This window comes from Carcharhinus amblyrhynchos, chromosome 3 (assembly GCF_965287045.1).
Source record: "Carcharhinus amblyrhynchos chromosome 3, sCarAmb.v2.hapA, whole genome shotgun sequence".
Lineage (NCBI taxonomy): Eukaryota > Metazoa > Chordata > Chondrichthyes > Carcharhiniformes > Carcharhinidae > Carcharhinus > Carcharhinus amblyrhynchos.
Window position 1 is genome coordinate 91,206,825 of NC_137326.1, and position 26,422 is coordinate 91,233,246.

At 42.3% G+C, this 26,422-nt stretch overlaps 1 protein-coding gene across 4 annotated transcripts in view; it reads right to left on the bottom strand.

Moving 5' to 3' along the window:
* Nucleotides 1–2,917, bottom strand: part of mfsd1 (major facilitator superfamily domain containing 1) — a 57,501-nt gene extending 54,584 nt beyond the window's left edge. For 2 of the 4 annotated variants that reach the window (XM_080185508.1, XM_080185505.1), the window contains exon 1: nt 2,695–2,917. In XM_080185508.1, the coding sequence (XP_080041634.1) occupies nt 2,695–2,839 (145 nt within the window). In that variant the 5' untranslated portion in view covers nt 2,840–2,917. The remainder of the gene's footprint in view (nt 1–2,694) is intronic. The other 2 variants (XM_080185507.1, XM_080185506.1) reach the window with 2 other exon arrangements.
* Between the last annotated feature and the right edge of the window lie 23,505 nt (nt 2,918–26,422).

Below are 26,422 nucleotides of genomic sequence, written 5' to 3' on the forward strand. Positions count from 1 at the left end.
CATTATCAAGTACTTTGAAAGATTAATCGTGGTCTGAATCAATTCTGACCACCCAGGTTGCCAGGATCCATTACAGTTCGCTTATCACCGCAACAGGCCAACAGCAGATGCCATTTCCTGGTCCTACACTCAACTCCGGAGCACCTGGATAACAAAGACATTTATATCAGGCTCCTATTTATTGATTACAGCTCAGCCTTCAACACCATTATTCCTACAAAACTCAGTGGCCTAGGGCTTAGCTCCTGCCTCTGTGACAAGATCGTAGACTTCCTAGCGCACAGACCACAATCAGTAAGAATAGGCAACAACACCTCCACAAATCATCCTCAACACCAGTGCTGCACAGCCCCCTACTATACTCCTTATACATCTATGACTGCGTGGCCAAATTCCCCTCCAACTCTATTTTCAAGTTTGCTGATAACACCAGCGTGGTGGATCTCAACTCAAACAATGATGAGATGAAATGCAGGAAAGAGATAGAGAATCTTGTGAACTGGTGCGATGACAATAATCCCTCCCTGAATGTCAGCAAATAAAGGAGATAGTCGTCAACTTCAAGAAGTGTAGTGGAGGATATGCACCTATCTACATCAACGGGGACAAAGTAGAAATGGTCAAAGGGGGTTTGCTGCAGAAGGTTAAGTTACATGGAGTTGGGGGTAAAGTGTTAGCATGGATTGAGGATTGGTTATCTAACAGGAAGCAGAGAGTTGGAATCAATGGGTGCTTTTCTGGTTGGCAGTTGGTGACTCGTGGAGTGCTGCAGGGATCGGTGCTGGGGCCTCAACTGTTTACCAAATACATAGACAATCTGGAGGAGTGGGCTGTGTAGGGTAACAAAATTTGCTGATGACACAAAGATGAGTGGAAAAGCGAATTGTGTGGAGGGTGCAGAAAGTCTGCAGAGAGATCTAGATAGGCTGAGGGAGTGGGCGAGGACCTGGCAGATGAAGTGTAATGTTAGCAAATGTGAGGTTATCCACTTTGGCAGAAATAATATTAGGAGGGATTATTATTTAAAGGGTGAAAATCTGCAGCATGCTACAGTGCAGAGGGACCTGGGGGTCCTTGTGCACGAATCGCAAAAACTCAGTCTGCAGTTGCAGCAGGTGATCAAGAAGGCAAGGGGGATAGAATATAAAAGCAGGGAGATCTTGCTGCAACTGTACAAAGCACTGGTGAGGCTGCAACTGGAGTAATGTGCGCAGTTTTGGTCCCCTTATTTTTGAAAGGATGTCTTGGCCTTGGAGGGAGTACAGAGAAGGTTCACCAGGCTGATACCAGAGGTGAGGAGGTTAGCTCAGTCTAGATTGAATAGACTGGGCCTGTACTCATTAGAGTTTAGAAGGCTGAGAGGGGATCTTATAGAGACTTACAAGATAACGAAGGGGCTGGATAGAGTATAGGTAGACAGATTCTTCCTGCTTAGAAAGGAAAGCAGGACTAGAGGGCACAGCCTCAAAATAAGGAGGGGGGGGGAGCAGTTTAGAACGGAGTTGAGGAGGAACTTCTTCACTCAAAGGGTGGCGAATCTCTGGAATTCTCTGCCCATTGAAGGGGTGGAGGCTACCTCATTGAATATATTTAAATCACGGGTAGATAGGTTTCTGATTGACAAGGGAATTAAGGGTTATGGGGAGAAAGCAGGAAAGTGGAACTGATACACTTCAGATCAGCCATAATCTTATTGAATGGTGGGGCAGACTCAAAGGGCTAGATGGCCTACTCCTGCTCCTATTTCTTATGTCAAAAGCTTTAAATTTTTAGGTGTCCAGATCACCAGCAACCTGTTCTGGTTCCCCCCATGCCGACACTATAGCTAAGAAAGCCCAACAACGTCTCTTCCTCAGAAGACTAAGGCAATTTGGCATGTCAGCTACGACTCTCACCAACTTTTACAGATGCACCACTGAAAGCGTTCTTTCCAGTTGTATCACAGCTTGGTACAACTCCTGCTCTGTTTAAGGCTGCAAGAAACTACAAAAGATCGTGAACAAAGTCCAGTCCATCACCCAAACCAGCCTACCACCTATTGACTCTGTCTACGCTTCTCACTGCCAGCATAATCAAATACCCCAGAAACACACTCTTCCACCTTTTCCCTCCAGGACAGGCATAGGTCTGAGGTCACATACCAACCAACTCAGTCGAGAATAGTTGATATTTCTCTACACCCCAGTTACATTCTGCACCCTCCCTTTTCCTTCTCTCTGTACAGTATACTTTGTCTATATAGCATAGAAGAAACAATACTTCTCACTGTACACTAATACATGTGACAATAAATCAAATCAAATTCCTCCAACGTCAAAGAAAGTTTTGTGCAACATAAACACATTGCAGATTTACAGGAAGTGATTATCAATAAAGTCAGCCAGGAAGCAGCCCAAATCTCACCAACAACTACAACAGTCACATTAACCACTGATTTTAAATTCACCCAACTAACTTCAGTCATCTTTAAATAACACCAAACGCCTGGAGGGATACAGTCAATAAAACAGGTGGGTGCCGGAGAGTCTAGGCAGCAACTTGCAGTTTTCCCAATCTCACCATCCCACTCCCCTCCTTGGGCTGCAGCTGCAGCACTGCGGTATGGGGTATGGGGTGGGCGGCTGACACCGACTCCCCAGACACAGGCTCTGCCTCATTCCCCCCCCCCCCCCCCCCCAACCCCGTCCCACTCACCGAAACCCAGGAAACATATCAAGACCAGCACCACGAAGCGGTGCGGGCCCCTCCGGGGGTCACACAGGGCCGAGGCGCAGCCCGCCCTCGGCTGATCGGCTGGCTCGCCGTTCTCCCTGGGCTGCAGAACCTCTCTCTCCTCCATCCTGTCCCTATCGTCCCGTGCCCAACAGCGACGACAGCAATTGCAACTCCTCACTCCCGCCCACGTGATCCAAGTCACCTGACCTACCCCCCCAACTTCCTGGAGACGGGACGGGGAACTTCCTGGAGACGGATGGTCCTCCAGGTGAGAGGCTGGGCCATCAATTGCCATCTCTGTCAACACTCAGGAGTGTGGCAACCCACTCATCCCCAATCATATCACTGTTCATCTTCCCCTCTGATACTGACAGGAGGAAATGTTAAATATGACATAGCACAATCCATTTTCTAGTGAAAGGAGACATAATTCTGCTCTCCCAGTTTGTGATAGTTCTTACAAATATTCGATAATACAGTATTTCCAACAAACATGGAATTTAAAAAACAATAATCGTCATGTTCAGTGTTTTTCCATTTTTGCCACTCAAATTTTTAGATTTGATTTGATTTATTATTGCCACATGTATTAGTATACAGTGAAAAGTATTGTTTCTTGCATGCTGTACAGAGAAAGCATACCATTCTTAGAGTACATAGGGGAGAAGGAAAGGATAGGATGAAGTATATAGTGTTCCAGTTACAGATAGCGTGTAGAGGAAGATTAGCTTAATATATGGTAGGTCCATTCAAAAGCCTGGTGGTAGTAGGGAAGATGTTGTCCTTGAGTCGGTTGGTATATGTTCTTATGCTTTTGTATCTTTTTCCCAACAGAAGAATGTGGAAGAGAGTATGTCCGAGTGCGTGAGGGCCTTGATTATGTTGGGTGCTTTTCTGAGGTAAAAGGAAGTGTAGAAAGAGTCAATGGATGGGTGGCTGGTTTGTGTGATGGACTTGGCTATGTTCACAGCCCTTTGTAGTTTCTTGCAGTCTTGGGCAGAGTAGGGGCAATACCAAGTTGTGATACATCCAGAAAGGATGCTTTCTATGGTGTATCTGTAAAATTTGGTGAAAGCCGTAATGGCTGTGCTGAAGTTTTTTAAAAATAGATAAAGCTAAATGGCCATATTAATTGCCCATCCTGAGTTGCCTTAACCAGTCCTGGCTTAATGAGAGCTTTATAACACCAAAACATGGACTTTAATTGCAAATTTAATGTAACATGTTACAGGAGCATTATAACAAAGTATGACATGGAGCCACATGCGTGGTAGCACAGTAATTAGCACTGCTGTTTCACAGTGCCAGGGACCTGGGTTCGATTCTCGGCTTGGGTCATTGTCTGTGTGGAGTTTGTACATTCTCCCTGTGTCTGCATGGGTTTCCTTCAGATGCTCCCACATTCTTAAAGATGTGCTGGCTAGGTGCTTTGGCCACTGTCACTGGGCAGTGGCAACAAGGGGAATTTCATAATAACTTGATTGCAGTGTTACTGTAAGCCTTACTTGTGACTAATAAATAAACTTTAAGATGTTAGATCAGATGACTGGCCACAAGTTGGTCAGAGATGGATTTTAAGGGGTGTCATTAAGGAGGAAAGTGAGGTGGAGGGAGGGAATCTCAAAGCTTGGGGCCCAGGCAACTGAAGCCACAGCCACCAGTGGGGCACCCTCTGTCCAAGGGCCTGGCAAAATCCTCCCACTTACCTTGGTGTCTGGCTCCACTGAAAATCATTGTCAGAAGATCTCAAAAGTTCTTTTCAGACAATGATCACATTTCAAATGCTGTCATTGTTGTTACTTAGATAAACACAGCAGATTGTTTGCATACAAATAACATTTAGATAAACTGGTGGTTATGTTGGTTAAGGGATTAATTGTGTTTAGGTCAATGAAAACTCCTTTGGAACCATGACTAACCTAATGTTCACTTAAAAAGACTGATGTAGCTTCTGTTTATCTTATCCAAAAGATCACAAACTCCTTGAGCTTATTGTAGCATTCCCTCAATACGACACCCCAGTGTTAGTTCAGATTATGTGCTCAAGTTTTGCAATTGACTCAATCTTGTATTTGCTTAGCAAATATATAGTGTGCTCAACTTCTGTAACAAGTCTCTTTCCTTTCTGGGAGGTTTCAAAGCATAAACATGTGTTAAATAGCTTACCCAACTGTCTTTTCATTTCTCATAATAAATACTATTGAATTTCTTATATCTTCCTTGTTTTTTGAAAGCCTACTGCCAGATGAAACCTGGGTAGGCTCAGCTCCGTTTGGACGTCTGTGCATGCTCTTAGCTTTGTTTTTTTTCAATCAATACGCATGTAAGAAGCGAATGTAATGAGTTATCTGCCTATTGCCACTGTTCAAAATGTATGCAACATGCCAACAGAATTAGTTTTTTTTCCCCCCAACCCTTACTCACTGCAGGGGCTGAGGTGCCTTATAGACCCCGTTAATCACATTTTGATTTGACGTGTCTTAAGTTTCCTTTGTACCTTTTGTTTCTGTTCAGGCCGTTCCTCCTCCTTTTGGGGAGCCGCCCCCTTTTTCTTTGTCCGAATGTAATTTAAGTTTGTTTACTTGGTTTGATCCAAAAGACCCCCCCCTCCCCCAACCCTTACTGTTAGTAAATATTGTCACATGCACCATGGAAGGTTACTGTTGGTAGATGGCCAAGCATATAATGCAGATAATTAGCAGACATCGACAATATGAAACATTCATATTATGGTTAAAAAACACACAGTTATCAACATCCTTGTGAAATAACTGATTCAACCCTATTAATTTGGTATTAAAGTCATTCTAAAATTTAATAGTACTAATATTTTGAGAGATATGTATACTGATGAATGTGATTGCAGTATGCATTAGTGGACTGGTGCTATTCTGTTTCAAATATGTTATGATATTTCTTTCACTGTGAAAACCAACTAATATTTGAGGTAAATAAAAGAGAAGTACCAGCATGCAAATGACACAGGACAGTGATAACAAAATGTAGGACTCAGTGCTTGCAATTTAGATTTTGCCAGAATGCCCACATGTACTTGTATATTTTTGCATTTCTTCTTGTGTACTTCATAAATCATTGCAATATGAAAACACTGCAAATACATTATTTGCAAATACTTCCTAACCAAATTCTCAGCCTTGAGTCAAATCATCCAGTTTTGCACCCTGAGACCTCATCAGGCTCCAAAGTATGAACAGCACAATTCAGTGTGATAAATGTGGGCAGGAAGTCCAATGAATAAATAAATTGGATGTCTCCTGTTACTATGTATCACAGAAACTGCTATTATGGCCTGGTGGTTTGTACAAGGGAACCATCAAGTGACAAGGTGACATTAAAAGATAAGTTTCTGGACTTTAATGTGGTAAGCAATGGTAGGAGGTAAATGGGGCTTCCCTAGGACAGTGATGGTCCATCTGGGAAGAGATTATGGGCAGTCAGAAGAAAAATAGTTACAGTAGCCAAATCTGATCATCTTTGGTGTGCAAGGAAATGGGTAGAATGAATTTGTGTAATTGTAATAATGACTATATTTTTATGTCTAAGTAATGAACATTTGGAGAACTGGCTTGAACCTGAATCACAAGGAATCATTTAACTAATTAAGCAGAATTTCTTACAAATTGGTGTCCCCAAATGTCTTTGAATTAAAATGTTGAAAGAAACTCAAGTTATATTACTAGATATGGTTCCGTCTCTAATTGAATACTGGAGTTAGGCACCATAGCAGAAGATTTGGTTCTGTATTATTCAGAAGTGTGTAGACAAGAAGCTAGGGGTGTGCAGATTATTAGCGCAGAAGCAAAATACTGCAGGTGAAAGGTCATTGATGACTTACAATGTTCAATGCTGTTTCTCGTGCTGCCTGACCTATTGAGTATTTCCAGTACTTTTGTTTTTACTTCAGATCTTTAACACATGAGGTTAACACTCTTGGAACGATATCAGAATTTACATAAAAGGTTACAGAAGAAAAAGAAAATTAAACAGTATATTGGAAAGCCTTGATCACTTTGTAGCAAACACAGAAAATAGTTCAATTAAATGAAAAATTAGAAATGAGACAAAGAAGAGGCAGAGAAAAATAAGTGTAGGTTGAGTGAGATTGAAAAGATGACAGTGAACAAAAACTGCCATGCAACTGTCTAATTTACGGATTGTAATATGCGATAAGATCAGAAAATTGATACATGTGCCAGAGGTTGGTGAGAAGGGGCTGGTAGAACAATACCAAAGGAAAACCTATGAACTGGGTGCCACCTAAAGAGATGTTCTTAAGCAGTAAGTGAAAGACCGGAAAACCAATGGAAAGGGAAGCAGTCATGAGATGTGCCAAAACCAGATTAAAGAACTGCAAGATCATTTGGAGCAATGGCACTACCGTTTGCCTGCAGTATCATTTGACAGGTTGGAAAGAAGAATTTGTAAACGGAAGAAAGTAGCAGGGTGAACTGAATGTAAATTGTGATAACAATGACTCAGAGGGAAAGGAATTGATCATACATATGATGTACTTTTTTTTGTTACCTAACGTGTTGTATAGTGGAGATTGTTGCTTGGAATTTGATGTCATTTCCAGTGAATACATTAATGCAACAGAGCTTCAGTAAGCTAATAAAAATTAGAATAGTTACATGACATTTCTTCACCCTTTAAATTGAACGTCCCAACAAGTTCAAAAGATCAACAACCAATAAATCAGTCACTATTAATAAGTCTAGAGGTTGTCGCTCTCAGAACGGATGACAGTGAACATTTGGCATCCACTTCTTTACACTGGTGGTAACCTCTGCTGTTTTCATCTTTGTACAAAGGTCATCAGTAGGAGTTTAGAGGTCTCAATGTCTGATCTGATTCCAGCGGATCTGTTCTCCCAACCAACAGCTTGTCTCCTCCAGATAATATCAACTCTAGTCTGTACGGTGGAACAGACAGGTCCAGTCTGTTCAAGGATTGTGGAAGAAACCCATTTCTCTCCTGTGGAGGATAATTCTTATTAACTTACTAAACCTCTGCTGTATTAATGTATTTTTTGTCCTTGGTGGAAAACTCTATGCTTTGATTTGTTTCCTGCCATACCATTTGTCCTTGTTGTTGCTATTGTACAATTTCTTTTGTGTGGAGAGTTCAACAGATCCAGTGCTAATCATAGTTGTCTCTTTGTCATTAGTAATGCCGGAAAGGTATTGGTCACTGAATGTACAGTATTCCTATACACTTGTTGGAATTCGTTAAGATGTTTGATTAGTGAATCTTGTGCCTGGTTGCTCTCATGGTTTGGATGAAATGCTCTGCTAGTCCATTGGTAGCAAGCTAATATGGTGTGGATGTAATATGTTGCAAGAAACATTTGAATTCTTGTGAGATAATGGGGGGGGCAGGGGTGTGCGATTCCCACAGTGCTGCCCTAGCAGGGAGACATAAGCAGAGGCTGTTTAGCAGGCTTCCCACTGGGTGCCACAGCCTGCATGCATTGCCGGGGAGGGGAGGGTGGAGACTGTCAGATGGCCAGTAATGTGGGGTCACAGGCTGGCCAGCAATTGGAAGGCTGGCAGTGTGGGGCTACTGCGCATGCACCAATTTCTGCTCTGACAGATTGGTGTATGTGCAGTGGCGTGCTCAGCACTTTGCTGCCAACCTCTTCAGCAGAAAGAGGTCCCACCTACAGATTTTTATTGTAATTCATGTTAGGACACTCTGATGCACAGTGTGGGAGATTCATTTTGAAAATGTCGCTCAAAAAAACCAACGGGAGTTACTCCAGTTTTCACGTAAATTCGCTGCATAAAATTTTTTTGGGAGAATCCCAGCCAATATGTTGAATACCATGATCTTATAAGGAGCTTTCTTGTGAGGCAAAATGGCATTCATTATCAGTTATCAGTTGTTAAAGGAATGATCACTCTGAGACCCCAAAGACATCATGATAACTCCAACCCCCTGATGTAATACGGCTTCAGGTTGATTGTTAGTTCTGAAGTCTTCCCTCGTAATATCATATCGATCCATGACAGTATCAGATCAATCTGAGTATGCTTCCTCACTTGTCCAGAAGTGACAGGTGTATTATCTATTTTTTTGAAGCAGAAGACCCATTATTTTTGCATCTTGAATCTTGAGTAACACTTCTTTGGCTTGCAGAAAAGCATTATTACATCACTCTGACCACTTCTACTTCTTGTTCTGACACAAGAGGTTATGTAACATTTCTGAATAGTTGCCAGGTTTGGAACAACTATTCTGTAGTTGTTCAACAATCCTAGAAAGGAATGTAACTGATTAATATTCTGAGGTGCAGGTCCCTCTGTAATAGCCTTAACTTTGAAGGAGATTCGTGAAGACCCGTGGTATCAATCACTTGTCCTAAGTATTCAGTGGAAGACTGGAAGAACTCACACTTCTGAATTCTCAGACCATAGTCTTCCAATCTCTGAAGCATGGCAAGCAAATTCCAAAGCTGTTCCTCTTCGTCTCTTCCAGTAGGATGTCATTCAGATAACACTGGACTCCACTCAGTAGATACACTCAGGATCTGATCAATTGCTCTTTGAATCAATGCAGGAGCTGAAGTGATACCAAATGGCAATTTTCAGTGCCAAAACGAGCCTTTTTGTGTCATGATTGTCAGAGGTTCCTTGTGACTGCTTGTCCACATTCATCTGCAAATAAGCCTGACTCAGGTCAATTTTGCTAAAATGTGGGCATCCAATCAATCCTGCGAACAAGTCATCGATGTGGGATAACGGGTAATATTCTGCACATAATCCTGGATTAATAGTGACCTTGAAGTTTTTGCAAATCCTTACGGATCCATTTTCTTTGCAACTATTGACGTGACCCATTCACAAAGCTAACAAATTTCAAGACACCCATCTTCACATGTGGTTCCAAGTCAGCTTTTACTTTCAACCTAATTGCCTATGGTACATAGAACATAGAACACTACAGCACAAACAGGCCCTTCGGCCCACTAGTTGTGCCGATCACTTGTATACCTACTAAGCCATAGACCTATCTATGACCCCCAATCCCATTAGATCCCATATACTCATCCAGAAGTCTTTTAAAAGACCCCAGCGAGTTTGCCTCCACCACCACCGATGGCAGCCGATTCCATTCACTCACCACCCTCTGAGTACAGACCTTGCCTTCAAGAATTTTGCTTGGCTTCCTTGTTTTATTTTCAGTTCAACTATAATATCTTTTATGCTTCCGAATTCTCCACCAAATACAACTATGTACTTCGTTAAAATTTCTGTGAGGCCTGTTTCTCAATTGGTCATCATGTTGGATTCAGCCCAGTTTGACCCATCAGTGCTAGACAGTTACCCTTTACCACATGTAGAGACAAGTTTGCTATTAAGCTGCAGAGCTATTTCGATACAGCCCTTCAGTGCAACTACTTCAATGATGTATGACTTCAGCACTATCCTTGACGGCTTCAATGCAGTGTGTTTAGCTTTCCCATCGTAAACAGTTTCTGTCACCAACAAAATTGCTGCCTCAGTATCAACTTTGATCCTTACTGGCTGTCCATCCAGCAGTGAGTGGAGTGACCCACTACTGGTGTGCAGCAACAGCAATGGCTAACACATTCAGTGATAATTCTTCTCACACTGTGAATCATTACGTTTTTCTCAACTCTTTTGTACAGCATGGACATTTCTTCTTTAACTTATGTTTAAGTACTGTCTTGGTTTCTTCTTTGTTCTTAATTTTACTTCAAGCTTGATTTTTCTTCTAGCATGTATGATAGGCAACAGCTTTGACATACTATGACTTTATACCAACATTCGATTGCAGAATGCCCTGGCTTTGCACACCGATGACATGTACAAATTTCAAAGTGCTTGGGTGTTGATTTACCTGCCATTGGGTGTAATGAGTACACAAACTCAATTTCTAAGCTTCTTTAGCAGCCAGTTTCATCAAAACAGCAATTTCCATAGCCTTTTCCAGAGTAAGGATACTCTCAGTTAGCAAACTTTTCTGTAGTGCTTTGCTGTGCAGCCCAGGGACAAATTTGTCCCAAATTGTGTCATTCAGCATATCTCCAAACTCTCAATATTCTGCAAGTCTTTAGCACAGCCATGAATTGCACAACTGACTTCCTCCCTTTTAGCTTTCTTTTATGAAATCTAAAGTGCTCTGCAATCACCAGATGCTTCAGCGAAAAATGTTCCTGCAAAATGTCTATGACTTGATAATATATTTTAATGCCTGGCTTCTCAGGTTACACCAAACCTCTAAGGAGATTAAAAAGCTTACCCCCCATCATGCTAAGGAAAGTGGGCACTCTAATATCTGTGCCAAAATAGTCAAAATGCTCAGTATAGGAACACCATCACTCCACATCTTCAGCCACTTTTTCTATTAATGTAAGTTTCCTGTATGCACATTTCGCAACATGTTTTCAGCAGCTACCTTTATTTGTCTTCTGCAAAAGACAACAACCCAAACTTCAGTCTTTTATTTAACACACCCAGTTCTTTAAATGTTCTGCATTAGATTATCATTACACATGTCCACATGGCCTGTCATGCCTGCAGCACATGCAAAAAGCTTTTTTCTTCGGTTCCTGACTTTTTCACGGCAATATTCTTTGTCCTGGTTGGCGAGCAATATCATTCACCATCCTCATCACCAGTTTTTATGTTGTATATTGGAGAATGACACGAGGGACTTGATGCCACTTCCAGTGAATATATGAATGCATTAATACAGCACAGTACTGACAGTAGTCCAGTGACTAGTGCATCCTAGAATTGGAAGAGACTCCAGCTAACCATCCAAAGTAACGGAGCTCCAACAACAGCAAATTTGAGAGACTTCCAGAAGTCAGCTACTGTGAACAGTAGGTTTTTGATGGTAAAATCTTCAAGATCACTGGCTGTCAATGCTTCACAAAATGCACTACAAACTGGCTGCTGGAAGAAATTATTTCTTGTAAATGGCTTTGGAAGGAGGAGGATGCAAGGATGGAAACTTTGAACCAAAGGAAAATAAAGGACTCTTTGAGATATAGCTCACTGAAGCTCCGGATGCAGAACTGGAAAGAGTGAAGGAGCTTCAGAAACCTATTTGTTGAAGGAAACCACTGCGTCTTACCAACCTGGGCTAGAGAAGCTGTGTTCAACAGTCAGTATCAAATACAGCCTTGGACACAGTGACAGGAAACCAGAAGCGTGTGTGAATACAAATTGCCAGCCAGACTAAGATAAGCCGAGTGAAATGCAATCTCTAAACCTTAGAAGAAGTGTTGAAAAGGAGATTGAAACTGGAAAGGTTGAAGAAGAAAATGTGGAAATGATCAAGGAAGCGGACAGAGTTTCAGGGCAGTTGCCTTGCCTCACTGTCACCGGCTCTGTGCTTGAGCAGGGATCTTTGCCAGTCAAGGATATGTGTAAAAGTTGGGCTTAAAGCGGCAGTAACTCAAAGGATACTATAGGTATAGAGCCCAATCCCAAATTCACAGATAAGGAAGTGCAGATGGAGATTTGGAAGCATATTGTAGAGACTGAGGAAGAATTGAAGGCTGAAGACCTTGAAATGGAAGAGAGGACGTTTGTGGAAACCACTCTCCAAAAGAATCACAGAATTATACTTTTAAAAAAATTCATCTGTTCAAATGTTGAAGTGGAAATTTTTCTGCTTCTTGACTGTGGTAGAAAGATTCAACAAAGTTCGTTCCAACAAAATAACTTGTCTTTATTTACAAAACACTGCATGCACTATTGGCAAAAACTTGAGTTCAGAGAGCCGTCGTTACGACTTGCTGATTCTTCCTCAAGTCCACGCTAACATAAAGAATCAGTTCAGTATTTATACATAATCATTATCAGTTTGTGTGACCAGAGCTTATTGAGGAATTTGATCAGTAATAGTGTCATAAACAATGCCATAAATCATGGTGCAACCTGCAGACCTCCTCGAACTCTTTGTCTCATCAGTCATAACTTTATCTTGTCCTTTGATAGAACAGAACAAGGTCGATGACTCCTTCATCCCTGACCTTATCTTGTCATACTTATACAGCCGTAGGTTACGTGGAGTCAGCCTTATCAGGTCTTGACCTTCTCTGGTCTTATTCATGTCTCAGGTTATGTGGAGTCAGTTTTCCTTATTTTGTACCAACTACTTGACCAATTTTCCCATCATGCCACTACTTCATTCGTACAACTTCACACAAACAAACATACAGAATCTCCGAAATGGAAGCAGCAAATTAGGAGCAATGCAATCAGAGATGGATACTGAAACAAAAGTCAAACAGAACTTCTGACTGGCTAGAGAAAGAACAAGTGAAAGTGAAAAATCAGCAGGCAGAAGCTGACGGGAAAGTTGATTTGATTTGACTTATTGTCATGTATTAGTGTAGAGCGAAAAGTTTTGTTTCTCGTGTGCTATACAGACAAAGCATGTTGTACACAGGGAAGGAAAGGAGAAAGTGCAGAATGAAGTGCCACAGTCATTGCTAGGGTATAGAGAAAGATCAATTTAACGTGAAGTAGGTCCATTCAAAAGACTGATGGCAACAGGAAAGAAGCAGTTTTTGAGTTGGTTGGTACATGACCTCAGACTTTTGTATCTTTTTCCTGATGGAAGAGAGTATGTTCAGGATGGGTGGGGACCTTAATTATGCTGGCTGCTTTTCTGAGGCAGTGGGAAGTGTAGACGTTGTTAATGGATGGGAGGCTGTTTTGAGTGATGGTCTTGCCTCATTCACAACCCTTCGTAGTTTATTGCTGTCTCGGACAGAGCAGGAGCTATACAAAGCTGTGATACAACTGCAAAGAACGCTTTCTAGATGCATCTGTAGAAATTGGTAAAAGTTGTAGCTGACATGCCAAATTTCCTTAGTCTCCTGAGAAAGTGGAGGCGTTGGTGGACTTTCTTAATTTTAGCATCCGCATGGAGGGACTAGGACAGGTTGTTGGCGACGTTGAGGGAGAGATTATTGTCATCATATCAGTTCAGCAGATTTTCTATCTCTTTTTTGTACTATGTCTCTCCATCGTTGCGATCCAAAGCAATGACTGTGATTACAGAAAAGTTGGGCTAGTAAGCAGAGAAGCAGAATATGAAGAAAACTGAAAATGTCCAACTCAGCGCTTCAACTGATTGTGAGTAAGCTGGATTCTTCAAAAAACTCAGGCAAGTTGCAGATGGCTATCATCAACTTCTTCATGGAGAGAAATCTACTGTTCACGTCTCTCAGCATCAAGAAATCCAGAAACCATGACCATGTAACATTCCTCTTTAGAAACAGCCTAACTTGAGGAATGAAGTACAATTTGGAACAGTTGCTGGGCCATTCCTTGATTGCACAAACCATAGCAGATTCATAAACCTGTGGCGACTGACCAGGGCAACTAATGAAAGCTTAAAGAGTACGACTGGGACACGATAATCCTGCCCCTCGCAAGGAAGGAAAATGTTTGCAAAACATAATCATAGATTATCATAGAATCCTTACAGTGCAGAAGGAGGCCATTTAGCCCATCAAGCCTGCACCAACAACAATCTCACCCGGGCTTATACCTCAACCCCACATCTCTTTAAGAAGAACAAGAAGGGAATCTGCATCTCAACTAAAGAAGGAAAAAAAGAATGATCAGGAACAAAAAGAGAAAATGCTGGAAAATCTCAGCAGATCTGGCACATCTGTAAGGAGAGAAAAGAGTTGACATTTCCAGGCCAGGGTCATCTGCGTTCGAAACATCAGCTCTTTTCTCTCCTTACAGATGCTGCCAGACCTGCTGAGATTTACCAGCATTTTCTCTTTTGATTTCTGATTTCAGCATTCACAGTGATTTGTTTTTATGGCCAGGAACAAACTGAGAAAACAAAAAAGGACCTTCTGTATGGTGACTGACCGTTGAGTCTGACATCCTTAGCATTTGTACCCCCACTACAAGTTCATGTGCAAGCGAGTTGTGAAGATGGTGGACATTGATACTGACAACACTGTCTGATGGCTGTGACCTCTGGATGCTAACTGTTTGGAAAAACGTTGGAAAAGGTGAACAGAAATGGAAAGCTCAGCTGGCTGAAAGGAGGACCCAGAGAAAACAGGCCTATGAATCCTGCACTTTCTCAACCCAGAAGTACTCATTTTCCCATTCTGCCCATTGCAGGAATCATAGCAGGTGAGGGACGGACCATGGAAAGATCCATGGACCTTGGGCAAAATTTCTGGTTTCAGTCCCACCCACTATCTTTCTCTCCAGCAAACATGGCAGAGACTGCCATGTCAGAATGGGGCCCCTGAGTTACAACAGGCAATGATTTACACAAAGTTGACCGTCATGGCAGAAACCCACTGTCCCACAAGGCAAAAGGCTGCCACTGTGAACGTAGCTGATGGCTATTAGCTTCATATGTAATTTGATTACAATCTTTAAATTTGTATATTTTAAAAATCAAATTGTGTTATTTGTTTTGGCTGCTACAGTATTTTGGGCCAAGACATCAGGTTTTATAAATAGCTCCGAACATATTTCCAGTCTGTCAGATATACTCCATTCTCCAGATCAACGTGTGAATTGAACTTGACAAAGAAAATTATTCAGTAGTAAAGTGCTGCCTAGAACACTTAGGAACTTCTCACAATGGTTAGAATGAGATTGGGTATACAGGCCAACTCATGATTCAGTTGTCTGGCAACCAGAAATCCAGCATGCCCTGACCTGTATAGTTCTGCTATTTGTTCATGTCAATGTTTTTCTTAAAATATTGAAGAAAAACAGTTCCATAAATAAAAGCATAAACACTTTTCTTCAATTAAAAAATAATCTTTGAACGAGTCAGTACTGAATAAACAATTACAGGAAAGATAACTTGTCCCGTATGTTGTGTTATGTTTTATAAAACTGTCCAAAATATTAACCTAGCTCAGCCTTGTTACTTGGAGGTAATGTACTTCGATACATTTGTTAATTTGTTTTATTATGACAGTTTTGGTTTTTGCTTTTTATCACCAATTCCCTCTTCTCTCTTCCCGGAAGATATTGCCTTGAATTTTGCAGAAAGCAGCAAACAACCAATCCTAGTTCTTCACTACATTTACACTTGCCCACAGATCTTCTCTGGTTTGCACCTGTCAGTTAAATCCAATAGAAATCCAAAGCAGCCTTTGGCGGAGGCTTTTAACGAAAATGTTCTCAAAGGTGAACCAAATACCATCTTTGATCCAATCAAAATTTCAGAATATTAATACAAAAGCAAAATACTGCAAAGTTCTTCTAGCTCCTTGTCTACATATCTTTGAATTTTACTGACAAATCTACCGCTTTAGCGCCTAACTTCAGAATTCAATTTGTCACTTAGAAACGGTCTACTAATATATTACACTTCGTCGTAAACAGTACCATTGGTGACAATCAAATTGTCAGTGAGGCTGCAGTCAGGAAGAGATGGATATACCCTGCCACAGCAATGGGAGAGAAAATAATCTGCCTCTCACCAAGATGGAATGGTTGGAGGTAACTAAAAAGGTGATAAATATAAGCATTGTGTTCATGACCTGGATGCAACCTAGAAAGTGGTATAATTACGTAACCAGGTCAGGAAAAGTGAGGACATGTGTTAATTCAGCTATAACCTGTGCTTTGAGCCATCCTTTCACTTTGTCTTGCTAACTGTTCTCATCACGTTACTCTTCAGACCCATTCACTTTTCAGCTTGGTACAGTTTTATTCAACAAGCATTTGGTAGCATTTTGCAGGATTTAGAACTGTGCAGGATTAGTGGCATTTTGCAGGGCTAGGTATTATTTTACAGTGATTAGTATTATTGCACAGGGTCCCTACACTAACTGCAATCATTTATGCATCACCCCAGACAGCAAGCATTAACAGGTTGCTTGATTTTGAAGGTATCGTAGTTGAGCCTGATCTTCAGGTAAGCATTCTCCAAGACGGCCTTCAAGACACATGACAACGCAGAATCACCAAGCAGAAACTAATAGCCAAGGTCTGCACACACGAGGACAGCCTCAGCCGGGATCTTGGGTTCATGTCACACAACCTGTAACCCCCATGACTTGCCTGGTTGTAAAATCTTATCAACTGTTCTGGCTTGAGACAATTCACACCTCTTTAACCTGTGTTTAACCCTATCTCCATTTGCATTGTCTCCACCTCTAAAGTCTTGATTACCTGTTAAGACTTGCATTCCAAACAATATCTTGTAATTGAGTCTGTGTCTATATATACCCTGTTTGTGAACCCAATTCTCCACTCACTGATGAATAGGCAGCGCTCCGAAAGCTCGTGCTACCAAATAAACATGTTGGACTTTAACCTGGTGTCGTGAGATTTCTCACTGTGCTCATCCAAAATCCATACACACGAGCATCAATGTTCCGAGACAATGATCAGGAGCAGGGATTCAATCTGAACTCTTCTCTTAATAACTAGACTTCACAAAACTGAGGTCAGAGAATTTGGCATCATGGGATATAGAGCGAAGATGAAACAGAGTGTTGAGATGCAGATTGGCTATTGTCGAACTGAATGAATGGCAAAGCATGTTCAAAGGCTGAATGACCTACTCTCTTTCTAAATAATCCATGCACTGCTACTACTTATACATCCTTTCCTCACATTTATGCCAAAATTTCTATTTTGGCATAAGTGTGAGGAAAGGATGATTTGCTCCAGCAGTAATTTCACTGACAAATTCCAGATCTTTTATCAAAACGAGCTTTATCATAACGCAGTTTAATTATAACTCTAAAAAAATGAAGCAGCAATTGACCAATCTTTAAACATGAGAGGAAACAACTCTAATTTCTAAAATCACTATTTCATTTCCAACGAAGCAACATTCTTCTTACAAACTTAAAACTCATTTTGAATATTGTTAGCAATCAGAAATATGCTTGCTGTATTGAGTGTAGACAACCTTGGAGTTTTGAGAGAGAGATAGAGTATTCAGAGGCCTGCAAAAATCTCCTAACTTCAAGCCGAACTTCAGCCAAATTCCTACTCATTTTTGGAAAAAACTGTTTCTTTCTCTGCTGCAGATCCAGGACGACACATAAATCACAACATCACATGACCTTGTCAATCACTCTAATTTGAAATCTTAGGAGAACTTAAGTAAACAAAAGTCCATTAACTCTACTAAACATAACCACTTGCAAGGTTGAAATGAGGAATTATCCTGCTTCCCAGCACCTGAGCTGTATTCTTTCTAGACATACTAACTATCTGTCAAAAAATCTGGACTTTAAAACTTTCTTCTGAAATATAAAAACAAATATTCTATGTATACATACACATATGATCTTCACACCCATATCTTCCCTAACATCCTCACCATGGGAACTCTACCATTTACCTCTCCTCTGGTTCCTGGGACTTAGTTCCAGGCAGCTCTCTGCAGCATCTGTTCCTATCATTGCAGCTCAGTTCCTGGAAGTACTGGAGAGCTGCTCACCAATCTGATCGGCAAGCAACTGTCCAAGATGGGACTTCCTCCCTATACTATTTTGGTACAAACAAGTAAACACAATCAGCAAATTGAGGGACAAATCAAAAAGGCAGCCTCTTTAAAGAGATACTGAACCAAAATGAAAAGAATCTCAAAGAAAACTTAAAACAACAAAATAAAATATGTTTAAAGGGGTCAGTAATGCACTCCAGCCTTTGCAGTGCCCAGTGAGCACAGAAGGCAATTTCTCCAGTGATGACCAGAAGCTCATTGGAGTGTGGAGTTGCATTGGGCCTGCAGGAGGATGGCTGGGCCCACAACTGTCTGAAAATTCAGGCCTATATTCAGAACATCAAAAAGATATTACATTCCCTAATCATTTATTTACAACTCAATAATATTACAAATGCATAACAAGTCAGTTTGCTTGTTAAAAATGCACTTGGGGAGAAACTATGGGCATAGAATTCTTAAAACAAATAATTTAAGAGTCCATTTAGCACCCAAATAGGATTTATGCTATGTTGGATCTTCAGTCTTCAATACAAAAAGGAACTAAACATAATGATTAAAATTAAACATATGCTGCTGAACTCTGAATGTGATAATAACTATAATCAAAATTAAAAAGGTATGCACATTTGGATAGTGCAAAATAAACACCAGTGCTACATTTGGGGAAAACAATATAGCCCAGCAACTGCGATATTCAATAATTTATATCCTTGAGCGGACAGGGTATTTGTACACCCGAGTAGAAAAGGTATCACTTGTATCCTTGATAACTGCTGCTGCAATTCATTGAAAATGAGCTTTGTAATTAAATTCATAAATATATATCCATTCACAATCACTACATTTGGTGCAAGATAAATGTTGACTTAAGGGAAATTAATAAGATACCTCTTTTCATATTGCTTTTCCAAACAGCATTTCCTGACTTTGAAAGGGCAATGCTATGCACAAAGGGAAATATCAAGCAATGATTAAACTTTGCTTTGTCATCATAATTCATAAATATAAAATTAGAAATAAATTGTGACATGTTTCCATTCATAATAGAGTTCATAGTCCAGAAAGACTTCCCAGAATGTTGTTCCAATACCCAACATGTGAAAGTAATGACCGTAAACCCAATTCACTGCAAATTACACAATGAATGCAACACTATACTTGTATATAACCTGCTAATCCGCAAAAAAGTCAACATTTATTTCACCTATTTACTGTCTCATCCGCCAGACGTAACAATCACTATAATCGACAAGCAAGATCCTAAAATACATGAAAATCAAATACAGAATGAAACTTGTTTATTTCCAATTTGAATTGAAATTCAAGCGTTCATGAGCATGGACAAAGTTTAATGTAAAGCTTGAGTGATATCAACTAAAAATGCAAACTAGCTATACTCGTATCATACCACAGAGGATGAGATGGTGCAATTTGTTAGACCACTCTCTCCCCAGTCATGTAAGTTTCTAACTAAGGCAGGGCAGACAGAATAGAAATCTCCACCCTGAGGTGACCACCCTTTGAAAGAAGTTTGGCCAATCATAGAGCTCTTCTGAAAAAATGCTTTAGAATTTATCAGTCAGGCTCAGTTGCTGATTTTGAAAATGCAAATATTCAGAATTTTTTTATGTTCTTTTAATTCCTGCTATACTATTCTGGAATTTGAGACTGAGTGGGTAGTGTTGGGATGTCATTGATGAAAACACAGGAAATTAACAAAGGTAGTTGAATAAATGCTTGAAATGATTGGTATTATGGAGTTTCGTAAAGTTAGACAGAGAGGCAGCACATAAGAGGTGTTTAGGAAGAGAAGAACAATGTATATGAACCTTATGGGTGACATTTTTTAGTTTTTTCTCATTCAATTTTGGAATTGTGGGCATCACTGGCTAGACGAGAATTTGTTATAATAGGTGATGATGGTGTTTGTTGTAATAGGTGTTGAAAGGGGTGTGCTCTTGAACAACTGTAGAGCATGTTGTCGGAACAGCCACAGTGCTGTTAGGGAGGGAGTTCCAGGATTTTGACGCAGCAACAGTGAAGGAACAACATGATACTTCAGGGTGGTGAGTGGTTTTGTGGGAAACTTGCAGGTGCTGTTTTTTCCATGTGTCTGCTGTCTTTGTCCTTCTAGATGGTAATGGTCATGGGCTTGGAAGGTACTGTCTAAGAAGCCTTTGTCAGTTCTTGCACTTCATCTTGTAGATGGTACAAAGAACAAAGAACAAAAGAACAACCCAGCATGGGAAACAGGCCCTTCGGCCCAACGAGCCCGCGCCGCCATTTCAACAAAGCATTTTCCTACACCTACCCTGCCTGTGTGTATGTGAATGGAACCCCTAATGTAGCCAGAACCAGGGGAGAATAGTGTAGGGTCAATTTGGTACACCAATCAGCCTAAGAGCACATCTTTGGGGTGTGGGAGGAAACCGGAACACCTGGAGGAAACCCACTCAACCACAGGGAGAATGCGCAAACTCCCACAGACACAGGCCCAAATCCATGTATCTGCACAGCTAGCAGTGATAGTCACTGAGCTGTTGTGGTGCCCGTCTGCTGGTCCAGGATTAAGCACGCACAACGACACGAAGTACTAGGCCACTCTCGAAACCTCCAAGAGCAGCCCACGCATGACCCACCGTGTGCATGCCCCTCGTTTGACAACAAGGTGGACCGACACCTGTGGATTAAAAGAGACAAAACATTAACATGTAATATTACATTTCCGGTGTCGTCCCGAGGCTCTGACCCTTTTTAATACCGTCTACTATAACCCTCCATCCCTGTTTCGCTCATGTGTCTATCTAAGTAAACCTTAAACAAGTCCAACGTGCCTGCCTCCACCACCTCACTTGGTAGCGCATTCCATATCCCCACGACCCTCTGCATGAAAAACCTTCCTCTAGTATCCAAATTATACTTCTCCCCCCCCACCCTTAGATCGTGACCTCTCGTAATAGTTGTCCCCAATCTAGGGAAAAGCCTGCCACTGTTGACTCTATCTATTCCCTTCATTATTTTATACACCTCTATCAGATTCCGCCCTTAATCTCCGTCTTTCTAAGGCAAAGAGCCCCAGTTTAGAACATAGAAAATAGAACATTACAGCGCAGAACAGGCCCTTCGGCCCACGATGTTGCGCCAACCAGTTAAAAAACAATGACCCTCTAACCTAAACCAATCCCTTTCCATCCATAAACCTATCCACGGATCTCTTAAACGTCCCCCAAACTAGGCGCATTTACAACTGCAGCAGGCAGGGCATTCCAATCCCTCACCACCCTCTGGGTAAAGAACCTACCCCTGACATCCGTCCTATAACTACCCCCCCCTTAATTTAAAGCAATGCCCCCTCGTGCTAGCTTTCTCCATCCGAGGAAAAAGGCTATCACTGTCCACCCTATCTAAACCTCTAATCATCTTATATGTTTCAATAAGGTCCCCTCTTAGCCGCCTTCTTTGTAATGAAAACCACCTCAAATCCCTCAGTCTCTCCTCATAGGACCTCCCCTCCATACCAGGCAACTTCCTGGTAAACCTCCTCTGCACCCTCTCCAAAGCCTCCACATCCTTCCTATAATGTGGGGACCAGAACTGCACACAATACTCCAAGTGCGGCTGCACCAGAGTCTTGTACAGTTGCAACATGACACTGCGGCTCCTAAATTCAATCCCCCTACCAATAAACGCCAAGACACCGTATGCCTTCCTAACAACCCTATCTACTTGATTCCCAACTTTCAGGGATCTATGTACACATACACCTAGATCCCTCTGTTCATCCACACTATTCAGAGTCCTACCGTTAGCCCTATACTCCACACATCTGTTATTCCTGCCAAAGTGAATTACCTCACACTTTTCCGCATTAAACTCCATCCGCCACCTCTTGGCCCAGCTCTGCAACTTGTCCAAGTCCCCCTGTAAACTAAGACACCCTTCCTCACTATCTACCACACCTCCGACTTTGGTGTCATCAGCAAATTTACTAATCCACCCAACTATACCCTCATCCAGATCATTTATAAAAATTACAAACAGCAGTGGCCCCAAAACAGATCCCTGAGGCACACCACTTGTAACTGAACTCCATGATGAATACTTACCATCAACCACCACCCTCTGTCTCCTATCCGCCAGCCAATTCCTGATCCAATTACCTAAGTCACCCTCAATCCCATATATCTGCATTCAATCAGTTTTCAATCCATCTAGCTACCTGTCCTTGTATCCCATGTGCCTTAACCTTTTCTACCAGCCTACTGTGAGGGACTTTGTCAAATGCCTTACTGAAATCCATATAGATGACATCAACGGCTCGCCCATCGTCAACCATTTTTGTCACCTCCTCAAAAAATTCTACCAGATTCGTAAGGCAAGACCTCCCCTGAACAAAGCCATGTTGCGTATCCCTAATCAGATCGCAATGCTCCAAATGCTGATACATCCTATCCCTAAGAATTTTTTCCAATAATTTTCCTACCACCGATGTCAAACTCACTGGTCTATAATTACCAGGGTTATCCCTACTGCCCTTTTTAAACAGCGGTACCACATTAGCTACCGTCCAGTCCTCTGGGACCTCACCTGTGTCCAAAGAGACAAAGATTTGTGTCAGAGGCCCAGAAATTTCATCTTTCACCTCCCTTAGCAGCCTGGGATAAATACCATCAGGCCCCGGAGCTTTATCAGTTTTTATGCTACCTAAAAACCCTAGCACTTCCTCCCTCGTAATGGATATTTCCTTCAAATGATCTACAGCTCCCTCCAAGACTTTACACGTTATCAAACCCCTCTCCTTCGTGAATACCGACGCAAAGTGTTCATTCAGGATCTCCCCCATTCCCTCAGACTCGATGCATAGCTCCCCTCCTTTGTCCCTAAGAGGACCAATTTTCCCTCTAACCACTCTCTTGCTCCTAATATAAGAGTAAAATGCCTTTGGATTTTCCTTAATCCTATCAGCCAAAGCCATTTCATGCCCTCTTTTCGCCCTTCTAACTCCCCCTTTAAGCTCCCTCCTACTCTCTCTCTATATTCCTCCAGCGCTCTCTCCGTTCCCAGTTGTTTCAACCTAACATATGCCTCTCTCTTCTTCCTGATCAAGTCTTCAATACCCCCTGTATTCCACGGCTCTCTAATCCTGCCTTTCCCATCCTTTCTCTTTGCTGGCACGTGCCTTTCCTGCAACATTATCAGTTTGCCCTTGAAAGCCTCCCACATACCAACCATGGACTTGCCAGCTAACAGCCCCTCCCAATCAGTGTCCTTCAGCTCCCTCCTAATCCGGCTATAGCTCGCCTTCCCCCAGTTCAGCACCCTCCCCTTCGGACGGCACTCATCCCTTTCCATTTTTATCCTAAAGTAGACAGACTTGTGGTCACTGTTAGCCACATGTTTGCCTACCTCAACCTCAGCCACCTGCCCCGGCTCATTACCCAACACTAAATCCAGTATAGCCCCCTCCCTAGTCGGGCTAGTTACGTACTGCTCCAAGGACCCTTCCAACACACATTTTACAAACTCCTCCCCATCCGTACCCCCAGCTCTAGGCACCTTCCACTCCACTCCAGGAAGATTAAAGTCACCCACTACAACCACCTTATTCTTTCTGCACCTATCTAAAATGCCTCTGCAAATACCTTCCTCCACTGACCTCGGGCTGTTGGGTGGCCTATAGTATACCCCCAGCATCGTAATCTCTCCCTTTTTATTCCTCAACTCCACCCACAGCGACTCAATCCCTAACTCCTCCATATTATCCTCCCTCTGCACTGTGATGTGCTCCTTTACTAACAGCGCCACCCCACCACCTCTCTTCAACCCTCCTCTGTTCCTGGGTATAAGTGTTTTAGGTGTGACATTCAATTGCCAGTCCTGCCCTTCCTTTAACCACGTCTCCGTCACTGCCACCACATCTAAATTCCTCACAAACATCGAGGCCCTAAGCTCATCCGTTTTACCAATCACACTCCTCGCATTGAAACAGATGCAGTCCAACCCACCAGGCCCACTTGGAACCTCCTTCCCCCTGATGATGATTTTCTTTTCATCCAAACCTACCCTATCACCCAACTCACTCTCGACCCCAGTGTCTAATGAGCTATCAGTCTCATCCCCACCCCCCCTCCCTATTAGTTTAAACCCTGCCTAAACACTCCAGCTAACCTCCCTGCTAAGACATTTGTCCCTCTCCCATTCAAATTTTCCCCATCCCTCCTGTACAGTTGCCCTATTCTCTCAAATACTTCCCAGTGGTCTACAAAAGTAAAGCCCTCTACGTTGCACCAACCCCTCTGCCGTGCATTCAGCTGCATGATCTTGTTATTTCTAGCCCTGCTGGTACTAGGCAGCAGCCCAGAGAATGCCACCCTGGAGGTCCTGCTCTTCAGTTTGGACCCCAACTCCCTAAATTGCCTATGCACATCTGCCCTACTCTGCCTTCCTACGTCCCTCTCCCCTACGTGTATTATTACTTCTGTCTGGGTCCCCTCCCCTTTCAAAATTCCTTCTATCCTCTCCGATATGTCCTGTACCCCTGCTCCAGGGAGGCAGACTACCATCCTGGAGTCACGCTTTTGCCCACAGAACCTCCTGTCAATTCCTTTGACCCTCCCATCCCCCACCACTATCACATTGCCAGCCCCCTTCCTTCCCTCTGAGTCATTCTGGCCCTCCTGCCTTTCCTTTTGTACCCCTGTCGATGCCTTTTGGGGGGCCACTGGGGTGGTCTTTGGACCAGGACTGTTCTTCTTCTTCCTCTTAACAGTTGTCCACCCATCCTGCTCCTCAGCCCCTGGGACCTCCACTTGTTCATGGTTCCTAGCCATTAACTCCTCATTCTCCCTAACCAGAAATGCATCCTGTAAACGCACCTCCAGTTGCCTGACCCGGGCCCTCAAACGCTGCAGCTCTAAACACTTGACGCAGATGTGGACCTTCGGGAGACGTGATGCCTCCAAGAACTCCCACATGTGGCACCTAACACAGCTAACGCTCCTCCCCATAGTCCCTGCCATGTCCCAATCTCACTTGGGTTTGTATGCACCGAAATGCAACGCGGGAAAGATAGAAACTGCACTCACCTTGCCTAAGCCCAGCGAGCCAAAGCCCTTATACCTCTCACTCAGCTCCCACTCACTCCGCTGCCTGCTCCTGACGCTGCCCGCTGTCTATCACTGCCTTCTTTTTATACCCCCCGCTCTCCCTTCCCGACTTGCCCCTCTCCTAACTTCCAGAATGGAAGTAAAAAGTACTCACAGAAACCCTGCGAACCGGAAATGCAGTCAAAAAGCGTTTAAAGTAAATCCAACACTCACCACAGCCACCAGGTACACTGCTCCAGAGAACAATGGTATACACAGTTGCCACTGTGCACTGGTGGTGGAGAGAGTGAATTTTTGTGGATGGAGTGCCAATCAAGCAGATTGCATTGTCTTGGATGATGTTGAGCTTTTTGAGTGTTGTTGAAGTTTGAGGAGCTTAGTATAGTATATAATTAGATTGTATACAAAGGAGACCAGAGTCAGGGAACAGGAGGCTGTGTATTGGAACAGAAATGTATTACAAAGTATGTACAAGACTATATGGGGAAGGAGATTTGAAAACAAAGGCACTGATTTTGAAGTGAATATGCCTGTTGAAAGTGATTTTGAAGATGGATGATAGGAGGGAGATGAGTAGCAGATGTTGGGATGCTACAGTTAGTGCTGCGAGAACTTGAGAGGGTAGCAAGAAGAACTGTGCAAAGTTACAGTTATGTGGAGCAGATCAACATTTTGGATTACGTTATGCATCTATAGCAAAGCTTCCAGTTTAGGTTCCTTTGCCAATAAGCAAACCATATTAAATACCAAAATTACCAACAAAGGGTAATGTTTGTAAAGCACTCGCACACATTTATTACATACTTTGTTCTTTACTATTCATAGCCACAAAATAATAATATGCATCCTCTGGTTTTATTTCTTCTTAGAAGCGGCTACACAGTTGTGTAGTCACTCACCACATAAAAACCAGGGCAATGAGCGTCAGCCATTGATAGGACCATAAGAACTCAGCTAAATTAATCTCAACCTGACAAGCATCCTTAAGCAGGGGCTTCTGGATAGAAAACTGGAACGTGAATTTTTTTTGTCTTTCCCACTTTATTACCCAGGATACAAAGCAAATTCTACTGCAGATAAACTCTTACAACTTGTATACTCAGGAGAGGAGATTTGATATGAGGTATTCA